Source organism: Coffea arabica, chromosome 10c (assembly GCF_036785885.1).
Source record: "Coffea arabica cultivar ET-39 chromosome 10c, Coffea Arabica ET-39 HiFi, whole genome shotgun sequence".
Lineage (NCBI taxonomy): Eukaryota > Viridiplantae > Streptophyta > Magnoliopsida > Gentianales > Rubiaceae > Coffea > Coffea arabica.
The window spans coordinates 4,763,517-4,783,659 of NC_092329.1; the positions used below are offsets into that span (position 1 = coordinate 4,763,517).

The 20,143-nt window shown below is 35.4% G+C and overlaps 2 protein-coding genes across 6 annotated transcripts; both read right to left on the minus strand.

Annotated features, from left to right (window-relative positions):
- Nucleotides 1-1,898: 1,898 nt before the first annotated feature.
- Nucleotides 1,899-11,346, minus strand: LOC113714364 (phosphatidate phosphatase PAH2). 4 transcript variants are annotated; one of them, XM_072068291.1, is made up of 13 exons: nt 11,194-11,346; nt 8,963-10,832; nt 8,626-8,887; nt 7,898-8,076; nt 7,547-7,620; nt 5,902-5,986; nt 5,444-5,530; nt 5,183-5,255; nt 4,132-4,175; nt 3,249-3,377; nt 3,063-3,161; nt 2,610-2,749; nt 1,899-2,470 (listed from the first exon to the last, which is right to left on the minus strand). In XM_072068291.1, the coding sequence occupies exons 2-12, from the start codon at nt 10,694-10,696 to the stop codon at nt 2,693-2,695; spliced, it is 2,823 nt and encodes a 940-aa protein (XP_071924392.1). In that variant the 5' UTR covers nt 10,697-10,832; nt 11,194-11,346; the 3' UTR covers nt 1,899-2,470; nt 2,610-2,692. The 4 variants fall into 4 exon arrangements, with proteins under 4 accessions (XP_071924392.1, XP_027093971.1, XP_071924391.1 ...); XM_027238170.2 differs by having other exon boundaries at nt 8,626-10,832; nt 11,194-11,333; XM_072068290.1 differs by having other exon boundaries at nt 8,626-11,337.
- A 3,521-nt stretch (nt 11,347-14,867) lies between these two features.
- On the minus strand, nt 14,868-17,964 carry LOC113714877 (BRI1 kinase inhibitor 1). 2 transcript variants are annotated; one of them, XR_003453795.2, is made up of 3 exons: nt 16,552-17,964; nt 15,141-15,280; nt 14,868-15,058 (listed from the first exon to the last, which is right to left on the minus strand). XR_003453795.2 is itself a non-coding variant. In XM_027239006.2 (2 exons), exon 1 carries the CDS (start codon nt 17,602-17,604, stop codon nt 16,552-16,554), a length of 1,053 nt encoding a protein of 350 aa, XP_027094807.1. In that variant the 5' UTR covers nt 17,605-17,964; the 3' UTR covers nt 14,868-15,280. The 2 variants fall into 2 exon arrangements, 1 of the variants encoding a protein (XP_027094807.1); XM_027239006.2 differs by having other exon boundaries at nt 14,868-15,280.
- Nucleotides 17,965-20,143: the final 2,179 nt, after the last annotated feature.

Sequence of the window (20,143 nt, forward strand, 5' to 3'; positions counted from 1 at the left end):
GTCATGTTCATTCCTCTAGCTAGGATACGGTCATGATCAGGTCTGCATCTACTCTGGTGAATCAACTATGGCGGAGTCGAGAATTTTGGGTTGGGGGAAGGGGGAGGGGGAACGGCTATAAGTGTAGGAAAATCCTTTTTTTTTTTCTTTTTTACGATTTGATTTTGAAAACTATGAATTTTATGTTAATTTTCCCTTTTCTTTTGACTTGATGATTCAATCTTAACATTTAGCTACAATTCAAAGTAAAATATCTTAAACCAAAATTCTATAACAAGAAGTTGTTTATGATCAAGATTGTTCTAACAAAGCAGTACTAAAATTAATGGATAAGAATATAGGTGTTACTAAATCAAATTTATATGACTCATATCTCTATCTTCTCTCTGCACTTTAATACCAAGTTGTAGACTCTAAACTATTGCAAAGTTCTAGTTCAAAGTACACAAATGGAAATGCCAACTAACTATAAGTGTTCATTGTACATCTTTATAAAGATTTTTTTTTTTTTTTTTTTGGAGGCAGTATATAAATCTTGAAGAGATAATATGTAGTATTAAAGCATTCAATAAGAATTTAAGTTCTATAGATCAACAAATTAAATAGCAGTATGAAATTTTTTTTTTTAAAGAAGTTTACATTTTTCTAAGGCAAATGTTAAATGGAGGGGGGCTATGAACTTTTTCTAGAATTTTAATGGGGATGGGAGGCAAAAGAGTGGTTCTAAATGAAAAATCTTAATATTTTCCTCTAGTAATGAATGAGTTTTGCTGACACATGGGGGCGGGGGCGGGGGCGGCTTGGCCCCTCCGTGTTGCTCCGCCCTTGGAATCAAGACAATTTTCCTTGTTCAAACATTTGATCAAGAGCCCTTTTCTCACCGATGAGCATCTGTAACTTTTTTACCTTCTGGTCGGTAAAGGCAAAGACTACAATGATTCACACACAATTGGACACTGACCCACAACAAAAGATGGGATAATTGGTAACAAAACCTCAAACATGAACTGATGACTGTGGAAGCTATTCCATAACCACATTATAGCTATAAAATTAGTTGCCTCTTGGACATAACGAAAATAGAAAATGATGGGTTTTTCAATGTTAATGCCTTGCCCTTGTGTAACTAATTTTTTTTTTCATTATTCTTTGTTCCATGACAAGAAGGTCATATTTTAGCTAGTAAAACTACATTCCTTGCTAGATTTTCTAGAGCTTTATGCTGCAATTGTTGTTTCCGCAAGGCTGCAAGCACCAGCTTTAATCAAGCATGGCATTGGAACACAGAAACTGATTTATTCTGGGATTCTTGATATCATGAACCTCTTAACGTGCATATCTTTCTACACAGGAATAAAGGAAGAAAGGATCTGTTCCATGTTATCCACCACGTATGGTTGCTAACGTGGGGGATTCTGAATGAGAACCTCCCATCCTAGCCACTTGCCGATGTGACTTCCCGAATTTGAGGTGGGGATCCCCCATTGCTGCAGTTGAAGGCATACAATGCCAAATGGTAGTAGCATATCGCCATGTCCCCAGGGATGGGCATGGGGGTAGGGTATTAGTCTTCCCGTTCAAAAGAACTTGCAAGGATACGCACAAAATAATCAGGTGGGGATGCCAAAAAGCATGAAATTCAATTGACTAGCAAACATAAAATCAATAGACAACCACTTGGAACAAGATTCCCACGTTAAATATAGCACAACATGCAAGACATAATTTAATCCATCAGCATCAGATGCTCTTCCATGGTTACCACATACCAGGCAACATCACCAACACTTTTATTCCCAAATCATGCTTTATACCAAGTTTTTCCTTAGAAAGATCAGTCATGTCCGGGAGATTACCGATAAGCTTGGACAGGAAATGCAAAAATTTGATAAAAGGAAGACACAAATGGCTAGGAGGATGTTTATCAGGGGACGCAGGCCCAGAAAATTTACAAGCTACCTCGTATAAACAGCAAATACTTCAGAAAAAAAAAATGTCGTAGTTTTGAAGTTATTACATGAACGAACTATATAACAACAAAAATTTTTTGACATGTTCTGAAGCAGGATTACGTATATGTACTCTTTATCTTCTCAAAACTGTGCATATACTCTATTTGTTGACAACAAATTGGCAGTCGTACAGAGGTAAGTGGAATATCAGCAGAAACTGATTTATCTTATCTGGTTCTCTGGGAAGAATTCGTGAGCTCCATACAGCTTCGCAAGATATCAGCCCATCATGGACAAGTAAATACAAACAGGGAGGAAATTGTCTCCATGTCTATTCTCATGAGGAATCATGCATGTTACCCTCCATCACAGAAAAAATAGAGTGGAGAGCAAAATCATCCAGTAAACCAGTTTTCTTGGCTAAGAGGCCATTCAAATTAAGCAGCAAATTATCAGAGAAGACTGCAACCCATTACGCTGCACTTTAAGGTTCTTAAACACTCCTTTATCTATATACACTACAACACAGAAAAAGTACTTCTTAGCAACAGGTTGAAATTCATCTTCTATCAGACCTCGAAACTAAGAAATCTATATGCAGCCAGAAAGCAATAGAAATAGCTTAACAACTGAAATAAAGCTTGAACCAAAGCTAACCTGGTAACAGATTACTGAAAACCCCAAAAAACTGCTCCTTTTCATGGTTCAAAAGACAATTCGTGGTTTACTCCCTTTAACCTTCAAATATCAAAAGCTGGAGGTGGAAGTTTCCAATAGTTCCATGAGTTATAGTCCTCCTGAAATCCAAGCGAGCAAAAACTTGATTCACATTCAAGAAGATAACCCCTTGGGAGCTCAAAGGAATTAGACAAGTTACATAGAGCAAATACATCAGGCAGCAAGAATGGAATCCAGGAAAACAAAGAAAAATCAGATGATAGCACTAATGAAACATGCAGCAGAACGTTAACTTATCATTGTACAATTGGCACAACGATGAGAATAACTGCATAATGTAACTTATCAATCACACAAATTAACAGGTTGCTTGTCTCTTTTTGACTTTTCCTTTTCATTTAAAAATTAATATTGCAAAACAGCATCTAATACCTGTTCAGATGAAGACATGGGTGGAAACATGTCATGCACAAGAGCATGTAGAGAAGTATATGACTTTGTGTCGACACGCCGATTTACGACAATCTCACCCTGTAAGGACGGAAGCACCATAAACATTATCCAGAATTTTATACTGCATTCCCTTTTTAAATTAGTTAGTCAGGTTCTAAGCCATACCTTAGGATTAATTATGAAGATTTTTCCTTTGGGGATACCAACTTTAAGGTAGCTAATCTCATCTGTATCTCTGTTTCCAAAACCAGCATAGAAAGGGATTCTATCGGGAGGAAACAATGCTTTGATTTCCTGGAAACATAAAAGTTATCAAAGTGATCTTTCTATCCAATTAAAAAACAAGTCACCAAAAGGAAACTGAGCTTTGATTTTTTATTTTTTTTTTATAGCTGTAAGCTACCAACTGAAGAAATCTTTTGAACTGGGGTATTTTTACCGAGATAAGTTGTGTTTCATGCAGCCAAATGTTGAGAATCATGATCACTTGAACATATCAGTGCCACTTACTGAATGAACCGCACTTAAACTAAGTAAATGGTGCACTGACCTCCAATGGACCATTTTGATTAAGTGGAGGAGTATTGACTTGATGAAAAATCCATTGCAAAAGTTCAATGGAGAATTCTGAACTCAGATTGAGAAAACATCTAGATTCCCTTAAACTGATTATAGAGTAATCAGGACCCTTCATGGAAAATTATGAACTTGCAAAAGGATAATTACTTGTCATGAAGAAGATAAAAAGGACAATTAAAAGTAGATGGCTGCAAAGGACATACTTATACCTAATTTCTGTTTTCAGTAGTAGTCAATAGTCACCACATATATTTTCTGTTTTCAGTTATTACAGGACACGCTTGGTTTTTTCTGCTGAAGTCTTAACAATGAAAAGTTGGTTCGATTATAATTCAATCTCAAATAATGCCACATCTGATAACTATGGTATGAAATAGCCTAAAATGCAATAAAACAAAAAAGAAGCACAAATCTTGAATAGTTATTTGATACAACAATGGACAAGAAAGTAGAAAATTAAGTGACAAACCTCCAAGCAAGCAATTTTAAATTCATGCGGTGCTCTTCTTACAACTGCAAAACAGCAAACCACAAAAATTCTTAAATGACACAGCTCAACCATACCCAAGAGAGTTATTGTAATTCTCCGAGGTTTTCCTTAGAACAAGAAAGCTCATGTAACATACTATTAACTATATGAGGGTTTCATAACTAATGATGCGACAGAAAATGAGCTCATTTACACTTTCAATTTATGTTAGAAGAGTAGTATGTGATAATCAAGCTGCATAAAGAGACAGGATGCTAATTGATTCCATGCAAGACTTCCTTCCCACTGCCTTGGTTTAATATCTAATATCTAAAGTGACAAATTCTTGTTCTTGTGCAATTAAACAATAACATACTGAGGAAAGTGAATTGGTAACCAATGTTATGGTAAACCCGTCAATAGACTGGAAAAATGGCCCTTCAATGAGTATAGAGCAAAGAGATGGCCAACACTCCAGTGAAAGGAAATATGGGAAACTAAAAATTTGGAGGAAAGATGGTAAAAAAAAAAGGGATCATTTTGCACAGGGCTTTAAGAATTAAAATGAGGGTTTTCGCTCATGCAAAAATTCTTGAAGTACACAGTGGAAAAAGAAAAACTACAACATAAACAACAAGGACAAACGCACTGGAAATTAGAAACTAATTCAGCAGATAACAAAACCAAGATTTCATGGTCTGAAACCAATCCCATCCAAATCAATATTCCCATGAAGAAAGAGTAGAAAAGTGTTTATGGAGGAAAGAGGAAAAAGTGAGCCAATAATATTGGTGGCAAAGGTTTAGAAGATTGGCCATTCAAAAAGAATGGTGGCACCAGATAAAGATTTGCTTTTGGCCTACAAAGGTCCACTATTAGCAAACAAAAGCAAACCACAAAATTACCCGTAGGAATACCTTACACAAGCACATATCTGAGTCTACAGTAGTGTACAGATTTTTCCAAAGATCATTGCGGGGAATTAAGTTGCACTTTTTCATAAATGGCAATTTGTAAAGGTATTCAATGACAAGATGAGTTAACTACAGACCTTCTCGGTAGAGAGAAGGAAAAAGACCATCTGGGGAAATAACAACAGGTCCCTCAGGCAAGACTTTTCCATCCTGCATATAAATGAGCACGATACAAACTTAAAGGAAGATGAAGAAACCATGAAACTTATTTTTACAGTGCCATTCTGCAACTCTATGTAAACAAACTTAAAGAGAAAGGGAAAAGATACATCTAGGTTACTTGTTAAGAGTGTGTGTGTGTGTAGAAAATATTACATCCACAAATCTCTATCACTCACCTGCTTGAGATTCAATAAAAACTGCCTGGTATTGTAAGCCTGAGATATTGCACGTGCACTAAGAAAAAGTAATTGATATCCATTCTCCTGCAGCATGTAAACATGAAAAAGCCAATTGCATAAGAATAATTATCATCCCCACTTACTACAGGTTGTTTACCTAGCCAACACTTAGATCCATCTCTACCCAAACTTTTTTGGTTTATTTTCAAGTCAGGAGAGATTAGGCAGACAACAGTCATCGGTTTTCCAGAAACTTCTCTCATTTAAACCCAAGACATGTACAAAAAGGTTCTTTTAGCTGAAGAAACATGGAAAAGGAACTAAGATGAAAAAAAAAATGAAGAAGAAGAAGAAGATGAAAATGATTCAGAAACCTCCAATCAGTTGATTCTTCTATTTCATTACTTATTTCCATTTTAAGGGAGACCATACTAAAACAAAACTGTATGACAGACCTTGATTGCTGAAAAGAGATGTGCAACACCAGTTTGTGACCAATCTACTCCAACCAAGGGCATAAACTGTCCCAGAAGATCAGATCTGCACAATTGGAACAGAAAATAGGAATTAGAAAAGCCTAAGGGAAAACTGCATCCTTCTTTTGATTGATCTAAGTAAAGGTCTTACCAAAAAAGAAGAATGAAGAAAGCCTGAATCACATAAAACCTATTCTGAACTTACTGAATTAGCAACTCACAGAGTGGGAGCTTACCCATAAGAAAGGACAAGCATCAGCTATGACGATAAGGAAACATTACATAAAATTATCCTCTCATGCATGCATCTGTAATATATATATATATTCTAGTTATTTTCTGTTCGCTTTGGTGGTGATGAGGAATAAAATTCTCCCTTCCTTATTCGAAGATGCGTTCCCACCTTTCCGTTTACTCTACTAGACCATCAATCCACTGTTTTTTACCTAAAATTTGTAGCTCTTGTTACTACATCAAACAAGGAATCACTATAAAAAGGAACATCCTCAAGTACAGAGGAGAAATTGCCCATCTTCAATCTTTGTTCAATTACTAAGAAGCAAAACTGCACTTAATCACATCATCACTGTGATCGCATTTAATTTCTAAAGCAAGAATAGTTATTTTAGCCTGGGGAAAGATTTGTTGTGCCAAACAAAACATCTGAGGACCTATGGGAACATATCTTACGACATCCAAAACCCAAAATAATCATTAGATACTAAAATTTCCTTTCCAAGAAAATATGTCTTTGTTCTGCATTTAAAGTGAAGCCAAGCATCAATATACTTCTTTCCACAACCAATCTAGTAGCCAGTTAAAATAATCAAATTATAGTTGCATTAACAATTATCTTCAGTCTCAAATCTGGATTGGAACTTCCATTGTAAGTGGAAGTGATTAATACAGTGGTAGTTTTACAGATGAGAACTGCCCTGTTAAATTATAGAGATCTTGGAATAATTAAGCCTCATCTCATCCAGATTGTTGACAGAACAAGTTTCAATTTTGTTGAACTTAAGAACATCCTGTCCATGATGTACCATAGTATATTGTCTAATCACTGCACTCCACCCTACCTTTACTTTTTGCCCAATAACTCATTCTAGAAACTCCTTAAAATATGCCCAAACCGTAATAACCCATATCCTCCAATTTATCTTGTCTAGGTAGTATTACTACCAGAAAATTATAAGAAATTACTGGATTTAGCTTTTCTTGTATACAGAACATCCAATATAACATTCTTACTGCCTACATCGTAATCTGTCAATGACTAGGTTGGACCTAACAAAATTGACCTTATTCTGAGCTATGTATACTTTCCTTCATGTTTACATGACGTGTAGCACATTACCCCCAACTAAATATGATCCAAATTTTTACATGAATCTTAAATCTCTGCCCTATTATTGGTAGTTGAGCATAAGTATCCAACTGCCCGATTATCTTTCTATTATTTTAGCTATGCAATCTTAATCGATTAGGTTTTAGTATGCTTCCCTCTAGAATATGTATGACTAGACAATACTTTGGTTTCACACTCTAAAAGAATAACCAGATGGTCTCAACAAACCTGCGGAACTGAGAAAGCAACCAACCCCCATAAATGGGTCAAGATTACCTGGTGATTGTCCCATCGACATCAGATATCACAACACGAGTGTCCCATTTCCACAAATAAATCCGGGCATCAACCTGCATATCATGGGTAGTAAATAAGTATACATGCAAGCAGATGCACATACATACTACAAGAAAGTGGCTGCTATAATAGTACAGATATACAAAGCTACAACTAAATTGGCAGTTAAATAGGCAGATTTTATCTAAAATTCTGTGTGGCCTTTTACATATAATAATAGATAAGCCAAAGATTAGATAAAGAGAGAGAGAAATAGCAGTTCTAGAAGAAGAACAACAAAGAATCCTGACAAAAAGTGTGAATTTCCTGATGAAAAGAATAGAAAACAACCTGTTGTTTCCCAAGCATTGGAGTTGAGAATGTGAACACTATTGAGTTCCTCCCTCCCTTCAAATTCAAAGATGCTAATTGTTCAGATGTTGGAGTGATTAACCTGGTCTTCTTCTTGGTTACCTTCCTTTTAGGCAAATCCTCTCCATCTTCAATGCCAATCTTTCTCTTTGTAATATCTAGAGAATCAGAACTTTGGGTCAGAATTTGAAATCAACAGGGGACCTTTCATGCTTCTTGTTTTTTTAAAAGGATAAACCCAAATTTTCAAATTCCCAGCATGTATTTAAATTCACCCACAGAAATCTTGCAGTATTGTTCACATTGAAAATAAGATCAACTTCAATAAGAAATTCCCATGGAGAAATAAACTTAGCCCATTGCAAGGGATATACTTATTCATATTTGCTTTAGCAAGCCAAACTTCAGCATTGTACATCATAATTGTAAGAAAGTCATCTTAACAACTGTCTGCAAGTTGAGTTATGATAAGCATAACTACGTAGAATCTGCACTCATATAATACCATTTGCTTTTAACTAACACAAATGCAAACAATTGCATGTAATTCGTCAACTGTACCAGGAAAACATTATAAAGTGGAAATAGAAAATGACAGATCAAATCATCCCATATCAATGGCAACAAATTATTGCATTGAAACTATTTATCTCATCAATGCCAGCCACCAGAAACATAGAAAAGTTTCAACAGAAAATTGTACACACCAATAGCTGGATTGGTCATTTCATTTTTCAGCTCCTCTATGCTCTTAGTATCTTTGGCCACCTGCTCACTTTTAGATGATTGGATATCATTCACTTCGTCTTTGTTTGCATTACTCAGAATATTATTGTTATGTGCCAGCATGTTGGGTAAAGATCTTGCAATCCTGGAAACTTCTTTAGACTGGATACTAGTTGCAGGAATATCAATATGGCTGGATACAGTTCTCAACTTCCTACTTAAGTTATCATCTGACAGTTTCACCTGAAAAGACTTGTTTTCTGATGAGCCGAGCATGGTACCAGGAATGAAAGAGTCATTTACTTCTTCAGTTTGTACCTGCAAACATGGTGGATCACCTTCTTTCTCATTATAATCTGGAGAAATAGGCTCCTCTAGATGTCTGACTGAACTAGGGGTGAAATCATCAAAGTCACCAAAAAGCAATTGCTCTTCTTCTGAAATTTCTGATGTTAAAATGTTTAGTTGGATAGGATCAACTACACGCTTGACAGGGGGCTCACACTTGCTGATTTGATCTTCTCCACAAAGAGTTTTTTCAACAACAGCTTGAGAAGTAGAGATGGTAAAAATGCGTGGTGACTCAATGTCCTCAGCAGAAGCATATACAGGTTGGAGAGTGATCATTTGTGAGTAGGTTCCAGTGAGTACACCATTCTCCATGGAGCGTGATGAAGTTGTCTTCTCATCAATGGAGAAAAAACAATCACTTTGGTTTTCCAAAAGCTCTTGAGAACTTGAAGTTTCATTTGCATTTGCATCACTTGAAGGTTTAGAGTTCCCCTCACAGACCAAACCAGTTGTCTGCACTGTTTCAGCAAAGACATGTTCAGATCCTCCGCTGGAAAGATGCAGAGCACCATGACCCTGTTTGTTTGAATCATCCAACTCCAAAGTTGAGCTCACTGAAGTTTCACAGTAAAGAAAAGATGGGTCATCTCTATTCCCATCTGTTGCAAAACCTGCGTTACTGAAACTACCCTGCGTCTCGTTATTGCCGGGACAGTCTTCAAGGTTAACTGAGTCTTGAATTTTGGATTCATTACTAGCAATGTCAGAGATGACATCAATCAAGCTTGCACTTGCACCTGTATCATTTGCCAATATGTTATCAGTCTTGGTTGCCAATCTCAAATTGGGCTCATCAACTTCAACAGAAGATGTTCCAATCACATCTTCTGCTGTTATACATGACATCTCTAAACCAGTTTCCACAACTGGCCTCTCTGATTTTGTGGGCATACGTTTAAGTCTACAGCCTTCTTCACCATTGGCAGAACTAAATTCATTCAGCAAGATGCTATCAGTCAGATTATTGCCATTGGCAAGAGATTCCACATTGTTATCTCTATCCTGAGTCATCAATAGCTTACAATCACTAGCCTCTGATTTAACTTGAGAAGATGGCCGTGAAGCACTATCTTTCCTCCGCCTAGGGGAGGCAAGATTGGTAGACCACTTAACCTCCAAGAGATCTGCTGCAATCTCAGCTCGTTCCAATGACTCCGACCTAACAACACCAGCAACATCTTCATCCTTTGGCAAATTGCCCTTTTTAATCGACTTCCTCCCAAAAACAAATCCCAAAATACGAGATCGTCGAGAATTGGTCCTTGATATGACATTCCGATTACCTAAATCAATCTCAGTAACTGACTCTGACTGATAAGCATCAAAATTACAACTTTTTGCTTCTAGAGCCCTTCTATCATTAGATTGTCCATCAGTATCCTCACCCGAAGATGAAGGGGAAGGCAAAGTATCTTCTTCTCCAACATCAACCTCTTTGAGAAAGTATGCTTCCCCTTTATGATCCAAATACATGTGAAAATCTGCTTCAACCCCATTAACGTTAATGCCTACCACCTTCTCTTTTGCCTTTAGGACCCCTTGAAATTTGCCAAAACGAACATACCAAGGTGATGATTTAAAGCTCCCATCTTGCTGTTCCACCACGATTATATCTACCGCACCACCAAATGGATGAAATGGTCCAGACACAGTATACACACTTCTACTTAAAAAGCTGCCTACTTTTCCTACAGCTTTCATCTTTTCCAGAATTTGAATTTCCAACTTAACAATCCATCACAAATCGAAATCCAAATTTCTCAACCCGACAAGATAAGATCTTTTTGATTTTGAAATAAAATCCATGGATCAAATAATTATTAAACCACCAAGTCTCCTACAAAACAATATCAAAAGCTATAAATTCTTTCCCTTTTATCTCCCTCCCTATCATTCTTCCCCTTTCTTAGACTAACAAATGAAATTGAAAAGTACCGGATTACGCAAATCAAACACAGACTATAATCTAAGAACCCCAATGAAATGATCAAGAAAAGTATACAGAAGAAACTGATCTTGCATAACGGGGAGAGGACATCAAATTGAAACAACTATTAACAGAAAACCAACAAGATTGTTCAAATATAATATGCAAACTGACCGTTAAAAAACCAAGAAAACCAATGATTGAAAGGGATCGAATTTGAAAACCAGCTCAAAAATCTTGGCAAGATTTCAAATAAAAATCAAATGCTTACATTTAAGAGCTGGAACGGCAAGAAACCTCCAAGATTAAGACGGGAGAAAAAGGAGGGGGTGGCGTGAGTATGCAAAGAATATTCCTTGTTACATTATTTCATTATTCGGATGTGCCACTCGTACAAATCATTTACACACTAAATATGATCCCTCAGTGTGGTATAGCGGTCTTTACCATCAAATATAACCCATCTTTCTTCTTTTTTAAAAAATTTTTATTTTGTCCCTCCAAGAAACTGGTATGTTTGATGGTTTAAAAAAATAAAGAGATGATTTCAAAAACCTCCCCTAAAATTTCTGACTAATTCATTTAGTTCTCTCAAATTTTTAAAAATTGCACTTACCTTCTTTAATTTGGCATTTTGGTAAACAAACCTTGAAATAGGGTCAAAAATTTAATGAATACCCTAAAATGCCATTATCTTATATAAATTTTAATTTATTCTTCTAAATAATTATAAAGTAATTTGGCGTAATTATAAAAGGAATTAGTATCAAATGTTTTATGCTAATATTTGTTGTTTCATAATCAACTATAATAATAAATCTTTTGCTACTTTTCATGGTGCTTTATTAAAGATATAAATTCCTTTTAAGATAGAAAAGAGATTGTTATCTTATTTTTAAAATTTATGGACTTTTTTTTAAGAAAATTTGATGGACTAGTTCTGTGATGGAACTACCATAGTTTGGTAGTGATCCTGGACATTTGTCTTTAGTTATTGTTGATTTCTCATTGATTTAGATACCCAAAAAAAGAGTCACAAAAAATTTTATTTTAAAAATTATCAAAAAATATTACTAGTTTAATATTTTATCAAGGCAAAGGTTAGAGACAATGTTAATAGTTGTTCTATAGTTCTAATGAGATATAAGAGAAATGAATAAGAAGGAAAGGAAAAAAACTATAAAATCCATCTTTTTGTATAATCATGACAACAAGAGAGTTTTATTAAAATATTAATGTTAGTATTGTTATTTTAAATAGGTAAGAGAGATAGGTGTAATTTATCAAATCTTAGGAACGCTAAGTGAAATTGTCAGAAATCCCAGTAGAGGTTCATGAAATTATCCGAAAAATAAACCAAAGACATGCGTTCTTGCCAAACTGTCAAAAATGGTTTTTTTGGAATACACTTGTGGAGATTCTAGGGGCTTTAGAGGAAGTACATCTCCAAGTAGGAGTAATAAATTATGAGTAATAGAAAAGGAAAGAAAAAAATTAATATATGTTTAGATAAAGTATTATTTAAAATAATTACTGTAATATTTTTTTTGTAATATAATGTATGCAAGATAAAAAAAAAAGATAGTAGTTAAGAATATAAAAATATGATTGAAAATTTGTATTTATGATACAAGTAAAATAATAATTAAAAGAATTTTTGTATTCAAAAGAAACTACAAAAAGGTTGATAAAAAACACTATTGACCAAAGGGCTTTTCTTGGGAAGTTTATTTATTTATTTATTATGCTTTTCTTGGGAAGTTAAAAAATGGAATTTTTTAAAATAAAAATAAATAAAAGTTCTAGCTCTAGGGGCTTTAAGAAGGGAATAATGTTTATTTTTTGGTACTAGCCCCTAGCATTAGTGGGAGGAAAAACGAAGAAAGAAAGGAAAAAAAGATGAAAAAACTAGTTGGGACAATAAAGAAGAACAGGAAATGGGTTGGTTTGGATTTAAAAGGTGGGGTACGATCCAAAAACAGAAGCTTCGTCATTCTGCGAGGGGACGCGAGAGTTTGTCCGAAGAACTCACAAGGGTCAGTACTCAGTTGGCCAACAGGTGTAGCAGTCACACGTCAGCTTAAGATTAACTTAGATTTAAGAGGTTGATAGGTGGGGTGGAGTTGGCAAAAGTATTAAATGCTTACGTGTATATAAATTTTGTTGAATAGACATTTAAAGATAGAGTTGGAATTTTAAAAAATTTTATTAAGCCGCAAGGAGATTTCCGTCATTTTCCAATCATCTTTGGGGGAAAATTTTTTTTTTTTTAATGAACTGTAGTATTAAAATATTCGTCAGATAGCCGCTATATTTTACTTTTCACACCTAAAAAACTCCCAAATAAGTCGATTTTTATGTTTTTCTCCCCTTCGTTTCATCGGATTGTAGATTTCATAGAAAAGTTTTTATGTTTTTTGAGAACATGTTTCTTAATCATATTTTTACCTCATATATGTCAAATCGTTACAATATATTTATAAAAATAACTATTCAGACGGGCTCTAAGTAAATTTTTTCCTTTTTTGCTAATAATAATTAAACACTGAGGTACAACATGGTCATGTAAAGTGCGTGTACAATTGTTACATAGATTATGAATTTTTTCAATGGGTATCCGGTAAAATTATACTTTACTTATCATGTAAATATACATAATTATAACTATAATTATTTGTGTCCCCTACATTTAGATGTTTTCTCAAATTCACTATACTTTATTGACAAAATTAACTAATATGATCCCTCTTAAGTCTTAACGAGTGCCATAAGCACCAATTAGCCAAACTGATAGTTTATTCTTTGACTCATAAATTGCCCCATAAGGGAATTTTTCTGTTATAATACTCTTTATCTTTCAGCTAGTAACTGTTGATGGAATTGTCAACAAATACACCAAGAGAAAAAAAAAAGAAAAAGAAAAAAAGGGTATACCCAAACAAGCCCATACAAAAAGTCTATTCAAGCCCACTACGCAACCCAGATTAGGAAATGTGAAAGACTACGGTCTATTTGGGCTGCACTTCAACATTGTCCATCCAACTAGCCTGGCTGACTTTGTGCTATTAAACCCACGAATTTGCTAATGTTAACAATGGGTGCATTTTGATTGGAGATTATTTGGGAAAATCTTTTTTTTTTAAATATCATATCATTTTTTAATATAATATATATGAGAAAGAGAAAAGTGATTGAAATATATATATATATGATGCAAATAAATAAAATTATGCAAATAATAAATTATCTAAACAAACTTTTTTTTTCAATCAGATAGAAATTTTTCTCTAGAGAAAAGAGCATGCTATTACGTAGGCTTTTGATTTTTGGAGTGCATGTAAATTTTTTAGATCTAACGTTTGAACCTATAGTCTCTCAACCTATAGTCACAACGGTATAGTATTATACATACTTTATCTAGTAGGTAAATCACACAATATGAGTTTTTTTCAGCATAGTCGGTCGATTTCGAATTCGAAATTTTTCGCTTACACTTCCTCTCTACGTATAATGTATACTATGAGTTAGTTAACAATTGGACCGTAACACAAAGTTATGATGCACATCATCCGACCATAAGTTAAAGAAAAAGACAGAAATTTATTGCTGAACATTCAACAAATAGAAATAAATTTTTTGAGTCTTTGACCATTTCTTTTCTCTTAAATGTACCTGCGCTTGATTGGATAATGCCACTTCAAGGTAGATTTCCATAGCTTTTTTAGAGTTCCACAAATGTTTCTCTCGAGCCCATTACTCAAATTAAAGCTGTGCATGCGTCCTAACTTCGACAACCAGAATGAGAAAGTGTAATCTAAATGCCGCTAGAAGATTCATTAGTCACCTCCCCTAATCATAATTAGTACATCCGATGATGATCATCATCAATTATCATATCAAGATCATACTAATCATCATGCTCAAATTAACAAGCACCATAATAAATAGAATCAACAAACCGACTGGTTGGTAGCTAGGAGAATGAAATTAATTTTCACCAAAGTACCACATGCATTGTTAGTTGTCGACAATGATTAATGCTGTACTTGGTACCATTTCTTAAGAAATTCCATTTCCATCAACTCAATAAGACCCACTCAATTTGTCCTCATCATGGCTTCTCCTTCTCCAAACTCCTAATTAAAACACGACCATGTAAATTTTCACAACAACAAAAAACAACGCCACATGAAGGTGGTAGGAATTATTGCCACATACATAGCAGAATTCTGTCGTTGACCATTGTCGTCACAGCTTCTTGTTTGGTGAACCCCCTTCTGTAATTGAATAATCACGAAAGCTACAAGAAGGAAGAATTTGCGTTCTGTGCATGCACGAACATTGAAAGCAACCCATCCCTGCATTAAATATAACATATTTGCATGAATGTGTGTATAATTTATGTTCCATTATTAGTCTATGCTCGATGCTATTGTATTTGCCCATATATATGGTCCCTAGCTACAATGAGGCTCACGAGTGGGTTGTCACATTTGGATGCAGACAATACATTGAGCAAGAGGTAGATCGGGCTGGCATTGGAAAGGCTCTCCGTTGTCTTCTCCTACCTTTTTCTCTTTTCATCTTTTGTCTCTCCTCTTTGCTTCTAATCTCCATGTCCATGCTGGAGAAATCCTATTCTTCAGTTGTAATTAATGGTCATTTTTTCTAGAACACAAGGGAGTCAAGTGTAGTACTAGCTAGTCCTCTGAAATAAGTTTCAGGTAATTAAGATCAACTGCGTTCATTTTGAAAGTTCATAGAAATTAGTAAGTTAAAACAAATGTCATATACTGTATGATACTTTTTAACTTACAACTTGCTGAGCATGAATTGCTGAACAAAATTGGGGTGCGGTCTCTTATTGAAAACCTCGAAAGCCATGATTTGAATATCTTTGTGACAATCAACATACACGCCTTCAAATGTCATCGAAAATTACAGTCGATTTGTTTTAGATAATATAGAGAAACTCAATCCACAGCACAGGTGGTTTTGAATACAATCTTTTGAATATATACTGATTTGGTGAAGAATATAGATTCAAGTTTTTCATGAATATTTAATAAACACGTTTGCAGGACTCAAAGTTGTTGGCTGTAGGGTGTAGACTCGTCCAATTGCGTTAGGTCAGGCGCCCATTAAGTCCGAAAATTCTAAGAGGACGAGAAATCCTTCGTAATAGTACTTTTCGATTCCATTGGCATGCAAATTTTGAAAATTTAAGTAATTCCAATTTTGTGTTACCAAGCTCTTATTTGAAAAAGGTTAATGAGAACTTAATCCAATATCATGAGATATGATCAAATGTGAAACTCCAGGAATAAATAAAGATTCGTAAATGCAAATTATATATCCAATTCATCAACTTATTATTTAAACTCCTTGAGCCAAGACTGTTAAACTTTTATTGGGTTCTTACTTACAGGAATATATTACTGTATTCCTATATATGAATATAATACACATGGCAGAATATATATATATATATATATATATATATATATATATATATATATATATATATATATATATATATGTAAAAAGCTACAAAAAGGGAAAAAAACAAAGAAAAATGAAATTTGGAAGTAATTATGAATTATTTTTGGGATGATGATCAAATCCGAACCTAGTCATGGCATTTGATTTTCTCTTCCATGGCAATTGAATTCTTGCAATGAGCAATTGCAGCTTGAATTGCAGCTTGCAATTCTTCCATGGTACTGTCACTTGTGGAGCAACTCGAAAGAGTTCCGGTGGCTACTAACAGCCCACTATTTGTTGGAGATGTCCTCATGGATGCAGGAGCTGAAAACTCTCCTCTTCTTCCTCTAAATTCTGGTTTTCTCCTCAGGCTCAAATTCCCTGAATATGAATAAGATTGCCTGTGAAATTGCATATTTCCTCTCCTGCTGCTCCCGAACGACAAAAGTGGCCTAACCATTCTGATATACCTTTTCAAAACATGGCTCAAGTCCACCAGCTTCAGCTTCCTCTTATGTCTATCTTTGTCTTCCAGCTCCTTTTCTCCTGCACCACTATTGGTAATATGGTTCTGATCTTTTCTCCATTTTGATGATAGCCCGAACAAGGAAAATGACTTGGACTTGTTGCTTCTTCCGCCTGTTTCATAGCCCACATGGTTTTTTTTGCTGTTTCGATCCTCATCACCAATCCTCCTATTAATTATCTCGCTTTTACTCTTGCTGCTTGTACTATTCACGCTGTTGAGGTTTTGGCCGTCGGCTTCGTATAATTCTTTAATGGGGAGAGTAAAACTGTCTAAGGAATTTGTGGAAGAGCGAGGGGAAACGGGTAGGTGGGACAAGAGATGGAGAGGGAGTAAGTGGCCGTGAAAGAATATGTCATCAGCTGGAGATAAATCTAGAGCAAATGAAGCTGGAGATGACTTGGTTTTATCCGCAGATATACTGTTGGAGGCTGTACTTTTTGCTGTAGTGGCTGTACTAGTCGTTGCCGATGATGGTTGGAGAGATATTGTAAAAGAGAATTCATGAGATGGAGATGAAGAAGGAGAAGGTGGTGAGGCTGCAGAAGTTGTGCTAGCAGTAGTTGATGCTTCTACTTGTTCTTTGCTTCCTTGCTTCAACATCCCTTCATGGTATTGCTTCTCATCATCTTTGTCCCTCCTCTTCTGATGTTGGCTGTCCATAAATTCCATACGCCAACGTTAGAAGAAGACTGAGAAAAACAATTAAACCCCAAAAGGGATTCCTGCAAAAGTTCAAGGTATAGGGCTAATTAATCTTTCTTGTAGTATAAGAGGCAGTAGCAGTAGTACAAAAGAGGGATAGATAAGGATATCAGAAAGTTGTGGAGAGGGATAGAGAGAAGAGGGTGCAAGTGTGCAAGTAGAAGGGAGTTGGGAACTCTTAGCAAGCTGTAGTTTTGAGTTGTTTAAACTGTCTTATGCAAACTGTTCATTAATAGTATCTCAATTATATATACATGGCCAAAAGATGCATGTGGTGGCTAAGAACGATGAGATGAATTTCAGCAGGGAGGAGGAGGAAGGGGAGGGGGGGTGGGTCCTTATTTAGTTATTTTTTCACATCAGTAGCTATAAGATAGTACTGATTTTAGGATTAAGGATAGAAAATTCCAAGTTTTGTGCCAAATTCATTGACAATTTGACATGATATCTCGAAATGAGGCAACTGGCAAGTGGCAAAGCATCAGATTCAGTTGATTAATCTCTTGTTACATGCTACTATTGCCTTTTTTTAACGTAATGTTTATATTAAAGTAATTTCTCCATACAGTAAACAGGTACAACGTACGACGAGGGGTCGTGCTCAAATATTTATATGTACATACCTATCCTCTGCTTGTTTCAACTTTCAAGAAGAATCTGTGGTGGTAGATCTGCCTAGCCCCTCACTATGTATGATTCAGCGCAGATAAAAATACGGTGCAGTCTTGATTGTCTCCTGTTCTCACTTTCTCTTTCTTTGTGCAACTAATTCAGGAAGGAAAGATCTTTTTGTTGGGGTTTTAGACTTTGGGCATTAATGTAACAGTAAATCTTTGAAAGTGTGTCACTAGTACTGCTACATCCTAATGCAACTTTTTTTTTTTTTTACAGAAGCAATATGACCAAAATCCCATTCTTGGAGGGACATACGTGTCTTCACCTATTGTTTTGCATCTCACTCGTTTGAATCACCAATAGTTCCTGTCAATGATCTATCACCATGGAATAAAATATCCCACTTATTGAAACTTTTGCAGAAGATACTTTTCTGTATTTTGCTTCCTCCTTCCTTCCTTCCCCAGCCATGGCTGGGAGACTGGTCATGAAACTTTACTGGTAGAGGACGCAATTTTTCTTTTTTTTCTTCAATATGCCATGACTGTTAAGCTCATTTTCTCCCAAATTATCTTCGGTGCTGCATTTTAAGAAGTTCCAATGCAATTTGTGAAGAGGACCACATCACCATCAACATTTATCCCAGACATACTACTAACGAACTAAAAATTACAGCAGGTTGCAGACTTTTGGCCTGCATTTTTAGGCTAGTTTTTTCAATCAAATTGGTCTCAACAAGGCTCTTGTGGCTTTCCATATCTTATCTTGCCAGTACAGAAAATAAACATGGTCCGGTGCACAATATTCTGCCCCGTGACACGGATCATTGGGGTCAAGCATGAGATTGGTCAGATTGGTGATGGTACCACGAATTGTAACAAGTCCTTGTACACGGAGATACGTCGTTGATATTTTGCATTAATAATGCCTTAGTAAATGCAAATGATGGATTGTCACTGAGGAGCCATTTGCCCCCACCATGCTTGACTTTGATCACAAAGACACAAGATCAAGAAGAGACTTCGAAATTGAACAGAATAGTTTTTGATCATCATCCAGTCAAAAGTGTTTGAAATCAAGAGATGTTTTCATCTTACTCTTTAGACGACCTTAGTTAGGTTGAATGAGACATTTAGGGCGAGCTTGAGCAAGTCAATTAATCTGTATACATAGGCGAAAAAAAGAAGCTCAGTAGAGTCATCTTGACGTGATGATGATGAAATTTATACAATTGAAGACGGAAAAATTGAAGTGAAGAGATACGCAACACTGTGATTATGAAATATTAATAGTAGTATTTTTTTTTCTTTTGTGGGTCTTATTAGGCTCTCTCGTCCTAAAAGCAAGTAATGGTGATCAAGTTTGTGAGAACTCAAGAAGTGGGGCTTCTCTTCGTACCTTTTTTTTTTTTTAAATATATATAATAAGCGGAGATTTTGAACTTATAATTTCTCTCATCTTACCATTCAACTCAAGTCTCCCCGTAGACTAGGTTTCGCTTCATACTTGCAACATAGTATGAAACATAGCATTACAATCGAACATGAGATAAACCCAACACTTGAACACCATCACAATTTATGGGAGTAATTAGGCATTTACCATACAAGAAGGAGCTAGAAATTGGTTGGCAAAATGGAACCAAGAGGGAGAACAAAACAGCACATAATAATAGCAGAGAAGTTTGGTACTATTTTTTTGGTAAGTGTAGGACCGCACACACGTGTAAGCAGTGGACCATGAGACCATGTTAGCAAACGAAGAGTATTTTGTTTGCTTAGTTAGGGTCAACATCTCAATCATAGAGACATTATTTGGGCGGACGGACTCATCTTCTCCACTAAAACCACTCAAAAATCTTATAGTATATCTTAAAAACTAGAGATAAAGA

Coding starts and splice junctions, on each gene's coding strand:
- LOC113714364 (XM_072068290.1), bottom strand. CDS start 10,696: ATGAAAGCTGTAGGAAAAGTAGGCAGCTTTTTAAGTAGAAGTGTGTAT. Junction 8,077..8,625: donor AATGACCAATCCAGCTATTG/GTGTGTACAATT, acceptor CTGATTCTCTAG/ATATTACAAAGAGAAAGATT. Junction 4,176..5,182: donor TCCTTCTCTCTACCGAGAAG/GTCTGTAGTTAA, acceptor GCTGTTTTGCAG/TTGTAAGAAGAGCACCGCAT.
- LOC113714877 (XM_027239006.2), bottom strand. CDS start 17,604: ATGGAATTTATGGACAGCCAACATCAGAAGAGGAGGGACAAAGATGAT.